We start from the raw sequence: 20,118 nt of genomic DNA, 5'->3' as shown, positions 1-20,118 counted from the left end.
TTCCTTGACATTTTTTTTCTTAAAAAAAATCATCTTTTTTAAAAATCATTTTTCAATAAGGTCTAAGCTGACTATTCTATTTAAATACAAACTTCTGTCACCTTACACTCCTGATCCCCCTTGAATTTATCTATTTCTTTATTTATAAGTAATCTTTGTACCCAATGTGGGGCTTGAACTCACGACCCAGAGATCGAGTCAGTTGCCCCACGAACTGAGCCAGCCTGGTGCCCCCCGATCCCCCCCTTAAATTTAACGTATACTTACCATCTCACAACATACAAATAAACATAACTGGTTGCCTTGTTTATTGTCTGTCTCCCTCTGCTGGAACAGAAGCTCTAGGATGGCAGGGAATTTTGAATCTTATGTTCCCTGCTGTGTCCCCACTGCTTATAACAGTGCCTGGCACCCAGGAGGCACTCAGTAAATATTTGTTGAATGAGTAGCTCCTGTCATTCTGTGCTTCGTTTGTGGCCAGTTTTCACCAAGTCTAATATTTCAGGGTCAAAATTCGCAGGTTCACATTTTGTTGAGAACATTGGATCCTTCCACCGATTAGTTTTCCCTCAACATGTTTTATTTTTTTTAACGTTTATTTTTGATGGAGAGCACGAGTTGGGGAGGGGCAGAGAGAGAGCAGGAGAGAGGACCCCAAGTGGGCTCCACGCTGACAGCAGCGAGCCTGATGCGGGGCTCAAACTCACAAACCATGAGATCATGACCTGAGTTGAAGTCAGATGCTCAACTGACTGAGCCACCCAGGTGCCCCTTCCCTCAACACATTTTAAAGTTCAGAGTTCTGACTGTCATCAGTTTACTCTGGGGTGCTTATGGCTATCAGTGACGGTTGTGAATCTGGTAAGATGTTTTGTTTTTATTTCCTAGGTAATCCATGACAAAAACTGTAAGCAAGGCCCCTTCTGCAGTCCAGAATTGTCTGAGACGGGCTTCGCTAACCTGGCAGGGCAAAGGAGAGAAGGCAGCCAACGGAGACTGTTAGTAAGCAACGTGGCTTTGTGGGTAATGAGCGCATTCCCACTGCGGAGTTCTGGAGGCCGGTGGAGAACACACAGTTTAGAGATGTCCCACCTGAGGGCCCAGGGAAAATGATGGAGAGCGCTGGGCAGTGGCGACGATGTGGCCTTCACCGCTGGGCGAAGTGGAGATTGGAAAACTGCTGTGATTTACAAAAGCTGGTCGGTCACATGTTTACCCCATGACTTAGCAACTCCGTTCCTAGGTACATGCCCAAGAGAAATGAGTGCATCTATCCATCAAAAGATGTATACGACAATAACAAGATGTATGCAAGGACGGTCACAGAATTATTCTTAATAGGCCCACATAGAAAACTACCCAAATGTACCCATCAACCTGGAATGGATGAAGTGTGGGCCGTTCATACAATAGAAATGATTACAGCAACGAAAATGGTGAAACTTCTGATTACATACCGGTGCGGCTGCATCTCACAAACATCATGCTGAATGAAAGAAGCTGGACATAAAAGTGTATGATGGCACTTATATGGATGTCCCAAACCAGATAAAACTAACTTAGGTTGTTAGAGGTCAGGAGAGTGGTTACCCTTGGAGAAGGGTGGGGTTGGGGGGTGGACCTGAAGGCAGTGTCTGGTGTTCATGTTCTCTCTCTTGACCTGGGTGCTGGTTACATCGGAGTGTCCAGTTTGTAAAAAGTAAATGAGCTTTGGGGCACCTGGGTGGCTCAGTCAGTTAAGCCTCCGACTCTTGGTTTCAGCTCCGGTCAGGATCTCAAGGTTCGTGAGTTCGAGCCCCACATCAGGCTCCTGGCGGACAGTGTGGAGCCTGCTTGGGATTCTCTCTCTCCCTCTCTCTCTGCCCTTCCCCCACTCACCCTTTCCCCCCCTCTCAAAATAAATAAAAAAGTAAATGAGCTTTGAAGGTTGTATGTACATTTTAATTGAGTGGATAAAACACGAGTTTTGGGGGTGGCTCACTCAGTTAAGCACCTGACTCTTGATTTCGGCTCAGGTCATGATCTCCCGGTTCGTGAGTTCAAGCCCCATGGCGGGCTCTTCGCTGACAGTGCAGAACCCACTTGGGATTCTCTCTCTCCCTCTCTCTCTTTGCCCCTCTCCAGCTGGCTCTCTCTCTTTCTCTCTCAAAAACAATAGAAATAAACTTAAAAAACAGGGGTGCCTGGGTGGCTTAGTCGGTTAAGCATCCAACTTCAGCTCAGGTCATGATCTCGCAGTCTGTGAGTTCGAGCCCTGCGTCAGGCTCTGTGCTGACCGCTCAGGGTCTGGAGCCTGCTTCAGATTCTGTGTCTCCCTCTCTCTCTGCCCCTCCCCTGCTCATGCTCTGTCTCTGTCTCAAAAATAAATAAAAAATAAAAAAATAAAAAACAAGTTTTGAGGGGCGCCTGGGTGGCTCAGTTGGGTAAGCAGCTGACTCGGTTTTGGCTCAGGTCATTGTCTCATGGTTCGTGAGTTCGAGCCCCGCATCAGGCTCCACACTGACAGCATGGAGCCTGCTTGGGATTTTCTCTCTCTCCCTCTTTTTCCACCCCTCCCTGCTCATGTTCTCTGTCTCAAGATAAATAAACTTAAAAAAAAGTTTTGAGGTGGCCACGGTGGCTGGGCCCCAACGAGGGAGGGGGAAGGTGGTATTGTTGCCATCAGAAAGGGAACAAGGGCATGGGTTTTAGGATTTAGTCTAAGTGCAGCCCCTTGTTTGACCAGAATAGAGGTTTCTAGAGAGCCTGGGAGCTTGATGAGGAGGAAGGACTGGGAAGACTGGAAGTGCTCATCTGCTCATCCACCGTGGCTGTAAGCCTGAAGGGCCTTGATGGTGGGGCAGGGCACTTACACCAGAGGTAACAATACCACATCTCCGAAACACATACCATACCCATCCCTGCTCTAAGTGAACTGACATGGCTGAACACCTGCCCTCGTGGGACTTCCATCCTGGATGGGGTCAGTTCGGGGGGATATGTTCTCTGGGCCAAGGGCAGGGTACGGCGGCAACAGGCTGGCATTTGTTATAGGGAGTATCACTCCGATATACTCAGGTACTTCGTGGCTAGGGTAACACAGCCCTTGCCCTTCTGCAGTCCCAGTAACTGCAGGCTGGGAAGGTGGAGGGTACTCCCTTGACACATTAGGATTCTCTACTTTGGGGGACCTATCCTCAGGTGGGGAGACTGGTCCCACAACAAAGCACTCAGAGAGTGAAATTGCTCACTTCCAGGAAGGTTCATATGGACATTGCTCCCACCTTAGCCACATGCCAGTGGACTAAGGCTCCTCCTGAGACTCAGTAGCTAGGGGTAGAGACATCACCTCTAGTGGTGGGTCCATCAAAGCCAGATTTTCTTCTGGTAGCCAGGGACTGGGGGCTCTGCATTCTCTGAAGTCCCAAGCAGGCACATGCGCAGAGATGGTAGCAATGAGCATGTAATCTGGGAGTTCTAAAGTATGAGGCATGGAATGAGGCCACCGAAGAGAGGGCAGAGATGCCAGGGGCATGAAGGGGAGCCCAGATGTCCACACTTAACAGGGATTTAGGAGAGACTCCCTGGAAAGAAACAGACAGCCAGGGCAAGTCTCCCACTCCATCTTCTAGACCCCTAAGGACGCGGAAAGCCTGAAAGTATGAGACCCTAGCAGAAGGAGACAGCATATTTCCAGAGAAGGAATGTGCAGGGGCAGACTTTCTGCGAGAGAGAGAGAGAGAGAGAAAGGAGAGAAGAGGGGAGCAGGCAGACAAAGACACAAATGCATACACAGAGATGAGATGTGCATCTGGAGTTAGAGACCACCCAGACAGGGACAGAAGGGAAGAGAGAGGCTTCCAGACTCACCTAGACAGAAGACGGGTGGAAATCCCAAAGCTCAAAGGGAAACAGAGAAGGTAGCAAGGGAGACAAACACTCATCCTCAGCAATAGAAAAGCCCTGCTCTGACACACCACCCTTGATCCCTGGTGGTCCTGACCCTTCTTCTAACACAGGAGGTCCCAGGGTGGTAGCTTTTCTCTAAAGATGGTTGCCATCAATTTTTTCCTATAGGCTACACCCCCACCCAGAGGAGCCCTGAGGCACCATAGAAGCAGCCCAGGCTATCCTGCTGGAGAGAGAAGCCCCGTGGAAGATCAAAGAGCCAGACATGTGAGTGAAGAATCCATCTTGGATGTCTATCCCAGCTGAGCCCTCAGATGCCTCCAGCCCCAGCCAGCATCTGACTGCAACCTCCTGAGGTCCCAAGAAGAGCCACCTGCCTGAGCCCAGTCAACAACAGGACCATGAAAGACAATACTAAATTGTGTTAAGCCACTAAGTTTTAGGGTGGGTGTTCCCCAGAATACTCCAAAACAGGCTACAGTGGCCTGTGAAGACCTGAAACCCCCATTCTCACATCCCCTCCTTGCAACAAAACCAACACCAGCCAGTCAGACTTTCAGTCCCTTTAATTAGGTGCTCTGAAGAAAGGGCAGAATGACAGGCAGGCGGTGAGAAGATGATGCTTCTTAAGCCCCACTTGGCAACTGGTCAGTCCTCATCCTCCGGAAGCTGGATCTTGCTGGGGTCAAAGCAGTTGGATTCCATGATGGGGAGGCCATTGGCCTCTCGGTACTTAACAAGCCTCTCAGCTTCCCGGCGGGCCCACTCCTGCATTCTGGAGGCAGCAGCAAGGGGGTAGACATGAGGGAGCCACACCGGACACCAATCCCCATCTTAGTCCTCGCCTATTCCCCACTGGCACAAGGAACAGGATTCCTGGCACAGTCCCCTTCAACCTCCACCCCTGCATCTGCTCCCACCCATCCCACTCTCTTGGACACCCCCATGCACCTGTAATCAGGCAGATAAGCTATAAAGGTGCTGCCGAGGACCAAGACAATGGAGAAGCCAAAGAAAAAGACGACCCGCATGTTCCAGACGTCCGTAACAGGGTCTCTGTCATAACCGTGGGAGTCTGGGTTCTGTGGCAAGAAGAAGAAGAGGTCAATGAGAGCTTCCTGTGGCTCCACAAAACCTTATGCTGGCCCTGCATAAGTTGGTCTCCAGTTTCACCTCAGACCAATCTCTCCTTTCTTTAATTCCTCTTTCTAGTCTTAGGACTTGTCAAACTCCTTGCTACCGCAGGGCCTTTGCACTTACTATCCCCTCTGCCTGGAAAGCCTTCCCCCCATATCTTGTCGCGGCTAGATCTGTCTCCTTGTTCAAAGTTTTGGCTTCATAATTACTTCCCTTAGGAGGCATTCCCTAGTCGCCTTATCCATTACCAGTCTCACACTTCAGGAAATTGCCACTTTTATAGGTTAAAAATGCTTGAATAGTGCCAATTTCCTATGGCTTCACCTGCTAAAATTTTGCCCTACCCCCAAATCACTCTCCATCTACTTATCTTGCTTAACTCACTTTCTAGCAGTTATTAATTTACCAAGGTAGCATCTCCCCAGATCCTATCACATTATTTTTTATCATTACATACTCACTACGACCGTTTCCAAATATTTTACATGTTTATTTTGTGCTCTCCATTATATAAGCTCTATGAGAGCATGGGCTTTATCCAATTTCCACACTGCTGAACACACTAGGGCCCTGAACTGCACCTGGCATACAGCAGGCCCTCCATACTTATCTACAAAATGCATGAATAAATGAATATGCATCTATATATCCTATATATCCAAGCCAGAGGTTAGTACTGATGAAGTGTACCATACACAAACTTCACAATATCCCAGCAAGGTGGAAAGTAACAATAATAATTAACATCTTCTAATGCTGAATACTAAGGGCCAGGTGCTGTACTGAGCATTGTGACTCATTTAATTACATGAGGCAGATGTAGTATTTTATTTTCTAGAAGGTGTCTTAATACTTTCCCCACTTTACAAAGAGGCACCAAGGAGTTAAGCTGCTTGTCCAAGGTCACAAAGATGAATAACTGTCAGCGCCTGTATTCCAACCGTGGCATTCTGATTTCTGAGTCTCTGCTATCCACACAGCACAGCAGACCCGGTTCCGCCACGTATTCAGCCATGCGAGTTTGGGCGAGTCGCTTAATATCATTAGGCTTCAGTTTCCTCATCTGTAGAATGGGTATGCTAAATAGTCCCTACTTCCAAACAGGGCTGTTTTGAGGATTACATGAGATAAGGTACGTAAAGTGTTTAAAGCACTTGCACTGAGCAAACCCCGTATCAGTGTTCAGTATTATTACCGTTATACTATATTGCTTCTAACGTGTTTTGAGCACTGCCCACTTCAGGTTTGATTATCTGTCTGCAAAACGAGGCCAGTCTCGCCTCCGGCCCTGAACCGAAGATTACCAGGGGCTAAAGAAGAAAATCAATCTAGGCAAAGTTCCCAAGTCTTTGAGGCCTTCGCCAGCAGCGCACTTCTCAGCCGCCTAAAAACGTCCTCTAAGGCGCCCCGTCCGCCGGCCCCCGATTGACCCTTCTGGCGTCCCGTTGCCCCCTCCCTCTCACCTTCTCATAGAGGTTTTCGTCCTCCGGCTCTGGGTCCTCCTGCCAGCGTACAGTCGGTGCCGGCGCCCGCTTTCCTGCCACAGCCGACGGGGCGATCACAGCCCTGGACGAGCTGGATTCCCAGCGAACACGGGCGGCCGGGAGCCCTCGCGTCGCCGCTACTGCCGAAAGGCGGCGAGCGCACAAACCTAACAGCCCGGCCGCCATGGCAGATTGTTCTACAGACTCTCAGGGGCGGGGACGGAAATGCGACTCTGCGCAGCTGCAGTTGGCCCGAGCGCGACAATTATCGCTCCGCCCCCACCGCACTAAATAAGTCCCAAGTCCGGATTTTGTTTTCAAATGTGGCCAGGTGCTGAGTAGCCAGCCCTCTTTCCCTCCATCTGTCCTGGCCTCAGGGGAGCGACCATTTTTTTAACCTCTCGGTCAGGCTAAGGAATTTACGGCTGAGAGGTCTGCCCATTTCCTTGATAAGGAAGCGTTGACATTTGGATGGATGCGGGTCCCAGTCAATGGCCCGGAGATTTCCTCGGTCTTTTGGGTAAAGGGACGGAGCTTCCGCTTGTCTTTCATCTTCGGAGGAAGCCAAGCTTCCAAAGAGCGGGCCTCGCTGGATTGGCCAATAGCTACTCCTTTTTGCAACTTGCGAGCGTTCGCACGGAGAGTGGGGAGGTGGCATATGCTTGCCAATCAGAGCCGACCAGGGCTGGCCGTCGGCAGCCGGCGACCAATAGACGAGACCGACCAGAGCGCGCTCCCTTAGTAGGTGGATGGTGGTCGAAGCGCCGGCTCCCTTCTCGTCGTCGCCATTTTGTGCTGGTGACTGCGGCCGGCTGGGAGTAGGCGGCAGTGGGTTTCCTGGGGAGGGTAGCGCGCTTGGCGCTTCTCCCCTCCCCGCTCTTCCGCCCTCTTGCTTCCAGCCTCAGACTTAACGCTGGTGCGGGCCGGCCCCGGCTGAGCTGGGAGAGTTGGAGGAGGTGGCGGCGCGCAGAGGTGATGTCCGGGAGCCCTCCCTTGACAGCCCGGGCCGAGAAGGTGAGCGTCGCCGCTGGTCGTGGGGGCGGAGGTAAGGGGCCGGGGGCGGGCGGGTGCGGAGAGGAGGCGTGTGGGCGGACTGCGGGACGTGGGCCTGGGCCACGCGCGGGACCGAGAGATGCGTGCATGGCCTGAACTCGGGAGGGGGTGTCTCTCCCCCCCCCCCCCCCGTTTTGGGAACGGAGGCGCGTGCGCGATTGGGGCACAGGATGGGTGCACGCGGGTTGGGGGAAGGGAGGGACTGATTTGAGTGGGCTTCTGTGGCTGTTTGCGACACCGAACTTTATCCGTGGGGAGGCCCATGTTTTTATGCATACGGGAGAGGGTGTGCTGTCTGCTCTGTGTGACTTGGGTACTTACCGGTCTATGGGGGAGTATTCTGTGGCTCTGGTCCTTATTCTTGGGGGGGGGGGGGAGGGCAGACGTCCGTGTGACTCTGGTCTTTATCCTTGGAGTACGTGCTGTAACTCAGGTCTTTATCCATGGGGAGGGATCCTTATCCATAGGGAGTCGTCTTGCGACTGGCCCTAACCCACTTGCTAGGTGGGGAGGGAGTGCAAGGAATGTGTGCATGACTTATAGCCACTTCTTTTAGAAGGGGTTCGGGTCTGTGACTCTGACGCTCATCTTTTGAAAGAGGGCCTCAGTGTGTGATTATGGCTGGTATTCGTTGTGGGTTCCTGTCTTGTGATTTTTGGCCCGTAGTTAGTTGGGGCTGGTGTCTGTGACTTTGGTCGCTATCTGTCGTGGATACCGGTGTGTGACTCTGACCTCCTTGCCAGAGTCTACTGAGGGTTTTCTATCTGGCTCGCATCCACTGGGACCCCTGGTTGTGATCGTAACTCTTATCCATCTGGGAGCAGGTAACTCTGGTTCCCTGTGGCTTGAGGAGGAAGGGAAAATTGGTTGTGTGTATACATGGAGGAAAGGTGTGGTGGCAACGTAGTGTTGGGCAAGTGTTGTTACCGCCTGGCTTTGCCTGATTCCTGCTCAGAGGGTGGGGCCTGAAGATTCTGGGATACTTCTTGGTGACCCCTGGCCAGGTCACGTGGCTCACAGGACTTACTTAGTTCTCATGGCAGGCTTGGGGGTTGGGTGAGGCGACTGCCCTTCCATCCCAGCAGAACAGCACAGTGGTTGGAAACAGCCTCAAAAGGACTCCTTTCGCCTCTGAATAAGTTGGGCCCAGAGCCCTAGGGAGAGAACCACCTTGGGACCTGGCTGCACATAAGAGACAGGGCTCGAGGCTGAGCCAGTTGCCGAGTAAGGGCCAAAGCTGCGTTGGCCAGGAGCCCGGGGAGGCGGCATTTGTCTCACTGCCAAGTTAGCCCCTTTACCCTCTGGGCCTTTCATGATCTCCTGCTGTCTTGTAGGGGACAGCCAACATCTTGTTGGGAGGATGCAATGGCACTGAGCGGGGAGTGGGGGGGCATGGAAGGAGCCTGGTGGGTGCCTAGGACTCCTATTGTGAGGTCTTGCCTCCCAGCCTAACATGCCTGACCTCAGACAGGTCATCCAGCACTGAGAGCCCCCTGGACAGGTAGCTCCAGGCTCGGTCTCATCTACCAGTCTCAGATGGCAAAGCCCTGATCACAGAATAGGTGGCACCACCAAGTCTCTCTGCAGGATGCTTCCTCTCTGCTGAGGGCCTTGCTTTTTCTGTTTTATTTTATTTTATTTTATTTTATTTTATTTAAGTAAGCTCTACGCCCAACATGGGGCTTGAACTCACAACCCTGAGATCCAGAGTTGCATGTTCTACTGACTGAACCAGCTGGGTGCCCCTGGCCTTGCTATTTCTAGGGTGGTGGGTTCTAGCCTCACGTTTGTGGGGAGAGGAAGGAGCAGGCCAGGTAGGGGCTGCCTTCCCACCCTGGTCCATAGGAACACTAGGAAGTTGGGAAATAATGTCCCTGGGCTAAGGGACAGCAGAGAGCCGCGCGAGCAAGGGTTTTTCAAGGAGGCCCCAACTGCCTTGACCCCTTTCTTCCTTCCACTCTCTCCAGAGTCCCTGCAGGAGGCATCACCCAGGCTGGCAGATCATGGTGGCAGCAGCGGGGGTGGCTGGGAAGTGAAACGGAGCCAGCGGCTGAGGAGGGGCCCCAGCAGCCCCCGCAGGCCCTATCAGGACATGGAGTATGAAAGACGGTGAGTTACCCACTCCCACCCCTACCAAGCATCCTAGGCTTATCCCCATATAAAGAACTGATCCAGGAAGGTGCCAGGAGGGGGCTTCCGAGCAGAGGAAACAGTGCAGCAGATGATTGGTTTCTTTTCAGCGAACATTTACTTGGCACCTGTCGTGAGCCAGGACCTGTGCTAGGCTCTGGGAACGCAGTGGTGAATGAGACAGATAAGATTGCAGCCTTCTTACTCAGGGTCTCACAAGGGAGACCACACAGTCTACAAGTGATTAAAAAACAGCTCTATAGGTGCCACAGTTGGTTGTGAAGTTGGAAAGGGATCAAGAGAAAGGGAGGAATGGAGGCTGAAGCTCAGGTTTCCATTTTGGGTAACTGAGGTATATGGTGCCATTCACCAAGGTGTGGACAGCCACTGCAGGAGGAGAAGCAGAGGTGGGTGGCAGATGGGTGGTGGTGGCTTGTAAGGGCCTGTGGATTCTCAGGGGAGAGGCGTGGGCTGCAGCTTTGGGTTGGAGGAATGAACGGGAGTGATGCCCTCAGAGTCAGGAATTTTGTGCCAGACAAGTATAGGGCAAGCCAGGTCAGATAGCAGGAGACTTCAGGGACAGGGTGGGCTAAAGCTTGTGTGATACTTGTCTTGGAATGGAACACTCTAGTACGGTTATTTTTATTTTATTTATTTTCTTCGTGTGGTTATTTTTAAACTCTAGTAGAACAGGAAACGAGGCACTTTGTAAAATGCCCTCACCATCCTGGTGGATCACTCCAGTTGATTCTAATGCAGATGACTTATTCTTGACATTTTAAGATTGCATAGGAAAGTAGACCTAATGCTCCCAAGAAAGTCTCTGTTAAGAGTCAGTAGATTTAAAAAAAAAAAGTAGATTTATAAAAAGTCATGGAGGAAATAATTTTTTTAAATGCCTTACAAAAGGTTTCTTCTTCCACTACCCCCTTTAAAAATGTTTTCTGAAAAGTAAGCCCAAATTTGTGATGTGGTCATCATCTAGTGCTATTCAGTCTGCTTAAAAAATGTCTTTTGAAAGCATTCAGTTTGGGATTGTATTCACTGAAATGCTCTTCTGGCAGTTTCTGAGTTTGAGTAGGTGACATACTTGCTTCAGACTTTATAACCAGTTAAAGCCATTGTCTGTCTTCTGGCTTTCAAAGGACCTCAACTGCAGAGGTTTGAGTGAATCATACCTTTTCGGTAGGTTCCTATCGTAGGTCAGTACGGAGCCTTCTCTTGCCATATTTGGTTTTTCCTTTTTATTTCCAATTCCCATAGCTGTAGGCAGCTGCTCTGTCCTTTTCGAAACGTATCCTTCTAAAATAGGTAGCACAGTGTCTGTGTTTTCAGTTTACACAAATGGCAGAGAGCTAAGGTTTTCATTTTGTTTTCTGAACTTTGTATTACTCGGCACTGACTGCATTTTTAAGATCTGCCTCTACTGCCATGTGTATGTTAGTGCTTTTCTTCTAATTGGTCCCAAGGACACCTTCGGGTGTGCCTGTTGCCTTTTACTTAATGATTCCCTCAAGCATGGATACCTGGGGGCGCCTGGGTGGCTCAGTCGGTTAAACGGCCAACTTCCACCCAGATCATGATGTCATGGTTAGGTTCGTGGATTCGAGCCCCACGTTGGCCACTGTGCTGACAGCTCGGAGCCTGGAGCCTGCTTCAGATTCTGTCTCTCCCTCTCTCTCTGCCCTTCCCCTGCTCGCACTCTTTCTCTCAAAAATACACATTAAAAATTTTTAAATTAAAAAAAAAAGCATGGATACCTGTAAAATTCATCTTTTTTTTTTTTTTTTTTTTTGGTCTTACAATCTGTTCTTTCAGAATCTTCTCTGTTCCTACCTCTGGATCACAAAGATTGCACTCTCTAGTTTCCCCTTTCACATTCAACATTCAAGTCTTTAATACCATCTAGAGTACATTTCTGAATATGATATAAGGTATGTTCTGGTTTTGTGTTCCTCCATATAGTAGGCAGTTTTCCCAGTACCGCCTTTTAAATAGTCCATTTTTTTCTCTATTGATTTGGAGTACCTCGTCTCATTTCAAGTTCCCTCATATACATGGATCTGTCTTATGTGATCTGATTTGTTTCATTGGTCTATTTGCTTATTCTCATGCCAGAACCTTACTGTTTTTATCATTACAGCTTTATAGAATCTCTTACTTAGCTCCCACTTTGCTCCCTTATTTATCAAAGTTGATTTTAGCCATTTGTGGAAACTATATAAAAAAGATAGTAAAGTCCCTCAAAAACATTCAAGAATTTTGATTGAGGAGTGCCTGGATGGCTCGGTTGGTTAAGCGTTTGACTCTTGGTTTTCAGCTCAGGTCATAATCTCATGGTTCATGAGTTCGAGCCCCGCATCGGGCTCAGTGCGGACAGTGCAAAGCCTGCTTGGGATTTCTCTTTCCCTCTCTCTCTGCCCCTCCCCAGCTTGCTCTCTCTCCCCAAAAAATAGATATAAAAAAATTAAAAAAAATTTTTTTTGATTGAGATTACATTGTATTTATATATTGATTTGGGGAGAACTGTCATCTTTGTTAAGTGGTAATCTCATCCAAGCCCTGTATGGAGAATTTTGTTTTAATGTTTATTTATTTTGAATTTTTTTAATGTTTATTTTTGAGATAGACAGAGTGCAAGTGGGGTTGGGGCAGAGAGAGACTGAGACACAGGATCCGAAGCAGGCTCCAGGCTCTGAACTGTCAGCACAGGGCCCAATGGGCGCTCAAACCCATGAACCGTGAGCTCATGACCTGAGCCGAAGTCAGATGTTTAACTGACTGAGCCACACAGGCGCCCCATGAATGGAGAATATTTTAAAATTTGTTTAAAGAACATACAAATTTGAATAAATGAAAACACAAGTCTTGCATAATTTCTACGTGCTTCAGTAGTCTTCATGGACATCTTACTTTCTTTTATATTTTCCAAGCTGGTGTTTGCTGGGGTAGAGGAAAGCTGTTGATTTTTTGTAAGTTCTCTTATCCCTGTATTCTCTTGTTATTTCTAATTACTCCTTGTCGGTTCTGATGGTCTTTCTAAGTAAGCAGTTGGTCGTGCTGTATACAAATCAACTCTGTCACTTAACTTCTTTTTCTTCACTTACAACGTTGTCTAGGACTTTAGTTAAGTACCACACTAAATAGTGTCAGTGATGCTAAGTGCACAAATTAAGATTCATTTTAGCAGATTGTAACAGAAAATCCAAAGAATAATGGCTTAAACAAATCAGTTTATTTTTTTTCTCATAAAGGGCACCTGCAGATAGGCATTCATTCCTGGCCCAATAAGCAGCCCTTTCTGCTTAGGCATCAAATCGGATGTGTGCTGTAGGCTTTTAAAATATAGCCTTTAATAAAGCAAGAAAATTCTCTAATCTTCGTTTGCCAAGATTGATTGGAAATGAGAATTCAACTTCATAATTACATCCTTTTTTTTCCATCTGCCCGTCAGTTTCATAAATCACATTAAATTACATCCTTGCCGGGGTACCTTGGTGACTCAGTTGGTTGAACGTCTTACTCTTGGTTTCAGCTCAGGTCATGATCTCATGGTTTGTGAGTGAGTTCAAGCCCCGTGTCAGGCTCCTCGCTGACAGCACAGAGCCTGCTTGGGATTTCTCTCTCCCTCTCTCTCTCTCTCTGCCCCTCCCTGTCTTGCTTGCTCACTCTCAAAAAAATAAATAAACATTTAAAAATAAAAATAAATTAAAAAAATAAATTATATCCTTGCCATTGTTGAGGTATACCCTCCTCAATCATGGTGTGTATGTTTCTAACTTCTTATTTTGAAAAAATTTACAATTTTCAGAAAAGTTGCAAGTACAGTAAACTCCTTTATATCATCTACCCAGAACCACTAACTGTAAACATTTTGCCACACTCGTTTTACCTACCTACATGCCTCACCATCTCTCTCTTCCTCCCATCCCTTTCTCCCCCCCTTCAATACAAATATATATCCATTTATCTATAGACAACATTTTCTTTTTGAATCATACAAGTTAGTGGTAGACATGGCCTTTATGTACTACACGTATGTTCTAAGAACAAGGACTTTCTCGTGGTACCTGGGTGGCTCAGTCGGTTAAGCGTCGGACTTTGGCTCAAGTCGTGATCTCACGGTTCGTGAGTTCGAGCCCCTCTGTCCCCCTCTCTCTCTGCCCCTACCCCACTCATGCTCGCTCTCTCTCAAAAATAATAACTGAACATTTTAAAAAATCTAAAAAAAAAACAAAAAGAACAAGGACTCTCTCTTCCATAACCACAGTACACTTACGAATATCAGGAAATTGAACATTGTTATAATACTTTCCTGTAAAAGTCCACATTCGTATTTTTATTTTGGTGCCCAAACCTTGGAACGAACCAAGGACAAAAGTCCATATTCAGATGTCATCCCTTGTCCTTTATTGCATTTGTTCCCTAGACTAGGATCTAATCCAAGATCGTGCACTGCATGGAGCTCCTTTGTATTTGTGGTTCCCTTTAATCTGGAACTGTTCCTCGGTACTTGGTCTTTTTCTTTTGTGACCTTGATATGTTTTAAGAGTACAGATCATTTGCTTTGTAGATGTTTCTGAATTTGAGTTTTTCTGAGGCTTATTCATGAAATTTTGGCAGGAAAATTATTTTTTAATATTTGTGTTTTTATTTTTCATTTTATTAAAAGTTTATTTTTGAGAGAGAGAAAGAGAGAGTGGGCAGTGGGGGAGAGAGAAGGGAAGAGAGAGGATACCAAGCAGGCTCTACACTGTTAGCACAGAGCCCGATGCGGGCTGGAACGCACAAGCTGTGAGATTATGACCTGAACCAAAATCAAGAGTCATACACTTAACCAACTGAGCCATCCAGGTGCCCCCTCATATCTGTGTTTTTAAAACATTTCTACTTGGAGTGCCTGGGTAGCTCAGTCGGTCAAGCATCTGACTTTGGCTCAGGTCATGATCTCACGGTTTGTGAGTTTGAGCCCCACATCCGGCTCTGTGCTGACAGCTCGGAGCCTGGAGCCTGCTTCAGATTCTGTGTGTGTGTGTCTCTCTCTCCCTCTTTCCCTCTCTCTCTCTCTCTCTCTCTCTCTCTCTCTGCCCCTCCCCCACCTGCACTTTGTCTCTCTCCCAAAAATAAACATTAAAAAAAATTTTTTTAAATAAAAGTTATGTTTGATTAGATGCTGTATCATTTAGGATATTTGCATCTGTGTCCCTCAGTAAAGTGGTCCTATGATTTCCTTCTCTAGTATTCATCTGACATTGAGCCAACATAGCCTTATGGCATGATTTGGGCAGCTTTTGCCATTTCTCTCTTTATTGGAGGAACATGTACAAGAATTATCTGTCCCTTGAATGCTCAGTAAAACTCAGCTTTAAAAGGGCCTGAGTTTTTGATGATGGTTTTGTCTACTTCTTTTGCCAATTTTGGCAGTTTATGTTTTTCAGAAATATATTCATTTTGTGGAGGTCCTCACATGGTTCAGTCCACCTTCGTAGAAATGCATTGTGAACAGGCTCTGTCTTTGGAAGGTGTGTAGTCAAAGTGCTCTGTGGCCAATGAAAAGTATCTTTTACTGTCCAAATCCGTTCTGTTCCCGAGTTTAGATAGCAAGAGTTCGATACGCAAATTGATGTGGCTTAGATGCTGAATGTCACAGTTCAGGATTTCACCTGAACATTTATTCAGCTCTGTTCAGTTCTTAAATTCTGATGACTAGAGTTCAACTATTGAGGGATAACTGTGGTGAGCAAACATGAAGACATATTGCTCATACCAAAAACCTTAAACATACACCACTCACACCAGCTACTTCTTGTCCAGGCATTTATCGTAAAAAAAAATTGTGGGTTCCGAGCAAGCTCACGAGGACAGGGACTTCATTTTATTCACAGCAGTATCCCTGGCACCTGGAACAGTGCTCAATGCGTAGCAAATGTTACATTAATATTTGTTGAATGAATAAATGAACGAAAAATTGGGAAAAACTGGAAACCAACCAGATAGCTGGAAACGTTTTATTTTCCCCATTTGTTAATTATCTTTGAGCTTTATGGTGTTTTTCTAGTATTTTATTACAAAATTTCAAACACAACAACGTTGAAAGAATTTCATAGTGAATACCTCTATACCCATCCACTGGATTCTACCGTTAATATTTTACCATGCTTGCTTTGTGACATGTGTATTTGTTTATGGTATTTTTAAACATATTTTTAACTTTTTACAAAGCCAGATTTATCAGTTGTTTTTTTTTTTTTTATGACTTCAGGGTTTTGTCTTGCTTAGAAAGGCCTTCCCCATTCTTGGGGTGATTAACTTTTATCTTCTGTTTTCTTTCTAATGTTTTTACGGGTTCTATTCAGGGGTTTAAATTTTTGATTCATCTAGAATTTACTTGGTATAAGAAGTGAGGTAGATGAACAAATTTTATTTTCTTAAATTTCTGTGAAGGACCTGATAGTAAATATCGTTGGCATTGCAGACCACACGGTCTCTGTCACAGCTACTCGGCTGAAAACAGTCACAGACAATATGTGTGTGAACGGGTATAACCGTGTTGAAGAAAACTTTATTTAGGTGACTGGATTGGGTCCACTGGCTGTAGTTTGCTGATCTCTGGGCCAGACAGTTGTTGCAACTGGTATTTATTGACTAATCCATTTTCCCCTTGTTCATTTGAAATGCAACCTTTGGCTTACTCTGAATTTCCATGTGTGTTTTTGTATAGTATGGATTCTGTTCCACTTCACTGATCCGTCCATTTGTGCTTCAATTTTGCCACCTTTGTATATAATATATTTTAATATCTGGCATGGCTCCTCTCCCCCTCATTAGTCTTTTTTTTTAACAGAATTTTCCTGACTCTTGTAAGTTTCTTGTCATCTGCTGTTATAAATAGAACTCTATTGAATGATGTTTTTGTATGTGTGCAAGTGTATTGGTACATTAAATTTCCGGGAGAATTGGGGATTAGAGGGTAGGTTTTTCGTTTTGCCAGCCATTGCCAAATTCTCCTCCGTAGGGACTGTTCCATTTTCACTCCTACCAGCAATAGGAGAGTGCCTGTTTCCCATACAGCCTTACCAACAGTGTGTTGTCAAACATTTGGACTTCTGCATATATATTGCATTAGAAACGTTCTATCACAAATCTTCCATGTAGAAGAATTCCAAATAATATATGTAGATACTCCCCATTCTGGGAGGCAAAGCTTAATTCCCCCCCCCCACCCCTTGAGTGTGGGCTAGTCTTAGGGACTCAGTTCTAAAGAACAGAGTGTAGAAAGGGAAAAAGAGAAACTGCAGTGAAGAAACCTGGCAGACCCCACCACAGCCACATGATCAAGGTCAGCATCACCAGTGATTAACCATGTTGATACCATGTGCCCCTTATACAGTGCCATCAGTAGGGCAGATCACCTCTCTTGTATTCTCCCAAAAAAATATAGCCTTCATAATCTCAAGTCTAATCACAAGAACATGACAGACGAACCCAAGTGGAGGTACATTCTACAAAATACCTGACCAGCGCTCTTCAAACCTCTCTAGGTCATAAAAAAAAACAAGGCAAGACTAAGAAACTTTCATGCGCCAGAGGAGACTAAAGGTGCATGATGACTAAAAGCAGTGTGGTATCCTGGATTCGATCTTGGAACAGAAAGTGGATAGTAGTGGAAAAACAGGTGAAATCCTAATTAAGTTTGTAATTTAGTGAACTTCTTAGTTTTGACAAATGCAGCATGATCACATTTGTCCCCTGTTAACATTAGGGGAAGCTGGGTGAATGGTATAAGAGAATTCTATTATCTTTGAACTTTTCTGTAAATCTAAAATCATTTCAACATAAAGTTTGACTTCATCAAGATTAGAAACTTAAGCACAACCACAGACATTGTTCAAGAGAATGAAAACACAACCCACAGAATGGGCGAATGTATTTGCAAATCCTATATCTGATAAGAGATTAACACCCAGAATATATAAAGAGCTCCTACAACCGCACAGAAAAACTCCATTCACAAAGGGACAAAAGACTTGAACAGATGAAAATATCAAGTGTTGGTGAGGATGTAGAGAAACTGGAAACTGGGTGCACTGCTGATGGGAATGTAAACGGCGCAGCTGCTGTGGAACACAGTACGGAGGTTCCTCAGAAAAGTAAATCTAAAACTACCATATGGTCCAGCAACCCCACTCCTGGGTGTTTATCCAAAGGAATTGAAAGCAGGGAATCAAACAGATACTTGCATACCAGTTTTCTTAGCAGCATTCTTCACAACATCCAAAACAACCAGCAGGTGGAAGCAGCCCAGGTGGCCATCAACAGATGAATGTATATGCCTTACGTACGTACGTACATACATGCATACGCACTTACGTGTCTAGCCATAAAAAGGAATGAAATTCCGATGCATTCCACAACTTAGATGAACCTTTAAAGCATTATGCTAAGTGAAATAGGCCAAACACAAAAGGACACATATGACTCTACTTATATGAGACACCTAGACGAGGCAGAAAGTAGACTGGCAGTTGTAGGGCAGGTGGGAAGTTATTGATTGTTGTTTAGCAAAGTCCAGAGTTTCTGTTTGGGATGATGAAAAGGTTCTGGAAATAGTGGTGATGACCGCAACAGCATCATGAATGTACTTTGTGGTAAAATAAAAATGACTTAAAAACATACAAAAATAGATGTTATTTTTTTAAGTTTTCGTGGTTTTTAAAAATTTTTTTAAAATGTTTATTTATTGAGAGAGAGACAGAGACAGAGTGTGAGCAGGGGAGGGGCAGAGAGAGAGAGAGAGGGAGACACAGAATCCGAAGCAGGCTCCAGGCTCCGAGCTGTCAGCACAGAGCCCGACGGGGGGCTTGAACCCACGAACCATGAGATCATGACCTGAGCCGAAGTCAGACACTTAACTGACTGAGCCACCCAGGCCCCCCTACAAAAGTAAATTTTGAACGTTTATTTTTAAATGGCCTATCCAGTGTAGGTTTTTTTTCAGTTTATTTATTTACTTAAGTCATCACTACATCCAACATGGGGCTCGAACTCACGACCCCAAGATGAAGAGTCACACGTTTTTCCGACTGAGCCAGCCAGGTGCCCCCTATCTGATGTGGTTTTAATTTCCATCCTTCATTATGAGATAGAGCACCTTTTCAAATATAAATCATCTGTATTTCTTTTCTGTGAATTCTGTTCCTCTTTCTCTTCCCATACTCTTTCCCAGTTAGTTTGTCCTGACTTTACTCATGATGGTTTTCTTTTCCAGGCAGAAGTGTTTTATTTTTATATAGTCAACTTTAATCATCTTCTATGGCTTCCGGATTTGGGTCATAGTTTTCCCCATTTCAGGATTATCTAGAAATCATCTCATGTTTTCATCTACTTTTACGGTTTCAATTCTTCCATTTAAATTTTTTACCCATTTTATTTTTATCAGTATTGTTTTTACCATGGGACACTGCATTTCTTTTCACATTTTCCTGATTTTTTAAATTTTTTAAAAGACATTTTTTAACGTTTATTTGTTTTTGAGAGAGAAAGAGAGAGAGCAGGGGAAGGGCAGAGAGAGAGGGAAACCAGAATCCGAAGCAGGCTCCAGGCTCCGAGCTGTCAGCACAGAGCCTGACGTGGGCTCGAACCCATGGACCGCAAGATCATGACCTGAGCTAAAGTCGGATACTTAACTAACTGAGCCACCCAGGCGACCCTTTAAATTTTTTTTCATCATGAGAAGCGTACTCTTTAATCCCCACCCCTTATTCCCACCCCCCCAGTAACCATCAGTTTGTTCTCTATAGTTAAGAGTCTGTTTCTTGCTTGGTCTCTCTTTGTTCCCTTTGCTTGTTTGATTTGTTTCTTAAATTCCACATGTGAGTGAGATTATATGATATTTGTCTTTCTCTGACTGACTTATTTTGCTTAGCATTATACTCTAGCTCCATCCATGTCATTGCAAATCTTTGACCCATTTTAAACATATTCAGGTTTATATGTGTGAAGTATAGTCATAAAATCTTGTGTTTGTGTAATTAACCTTTTTGGTTTAGTTATACTTGGAATCTTTACATTCTTTTTTTTTTTTATTTTTTTGAATGATTTTATTTTTTATTTTTGAGAGAGAGAGAGAGTGTGCGCGCCCCAGCGTGCGAGACGGGGAGGGGCAGAGAGGGAGGGAGGCACAGAATCCGAAGCAGGCTCCAGGATATGAGCTGTCAGCACAGAGCCTGATGCAGGGCTCGAACTCACAACTGTGAGATCATGACCTGAGCTGAAGTCAGACGCTTAACCAACTGAGCCACCTGGGTGCCCTGGGATCTTCCCATTTCTAAATGGTGGCTCCTCGAATACAGGCAATGTATTTATTTTTGCATATTACTTTTGTACCCAGCATTCTTACTGATTTATTGTTTATAATCATTTTTCA

General features: G+C 45.8%; 2 protein-coding genes across 8 annotated transcripts in view; one reads left to right on the top strand and one right to left on the bottom strand.

Annotated features, from left to right (window-relative positions):
• Nucleotides 1–4,436: 4,436 nt before the first annotated feature.
• NDUFB11 (NADH:ubiquinone oxidoreductase subunit B11) lies at nucleotides 4,437–6,811 on the bottom strand. The gene is made up of 3 exons (XM_081793223.1): nucleotides 6,489–6,811; nucleotides 4,840–4,970; nucleotides 4,437–4,663 (listed from the first exon to the last, which is right to left on the bottom strand). Exons 1-3 carry the CDS (start codon nucleotides 6,693–6,695, stop codon nucleotides 4,537–4,539), a joined length of 465 nt encoding a protein of 154 aa, XP_081649349.1. The 5' UTR covers nucleotides 6,696–6,811; the 3' UTR covers nucleotides 4,437–4,536.
• A 302-nt stretch (nucleotides 6,812–7,113) lies between these two features.
• RBM10 (RNA binding motif protein 10) overlaps nucleotides 7,114–20,118 on the top strand; it is a 29,822-nt gene continuing 16,817 nt past the window's right edge. For 5 of the 7 annotated variants that reach the window (XM_081793177.1, XM_081793176.1, XM_081793173.1 and 2 more), the window contains exons 1-2: nucleotides 7,114–7,554; nucleotides 9,530–9,671. In XM_081793177.1, coding sequence (XP_081649303.1) covers nucleotides 7,485–7,554; nucleotides 9,530–9,671 — 212 coding nt within the window. In that variant the 5' untranslated portion in view covers nucleotides 7,114–7,484. The remainder of the gene's footprint in view (nucleotides 7,555–9,529; nucleotides 9,672–20,118) is intronic. The other 2 variants (XM_081793175.1, XM_081793178.1) reach the window with 1 other exon arrangement.

This window comes from Panthera onca, chromosome X, assembly GCF_046562875.1.
Source record: "Panthera onca isolate mPanOnc1 chromosome X, mPanOnc1 haplotype 2, whole genome shotgun sequence".
In the NCBI taxonomy this organism is placed as follows: domain Eukaryota; kingdom Metazoa; phylum Chordata; class Mammalia; order Carnivora; family Felidae; genus Panthera; species Panthera onca.
Note: the sequence above shows the minus strand (reverse complement) of the source record. Positions and strands in the feature narration are given on the sequence as shown.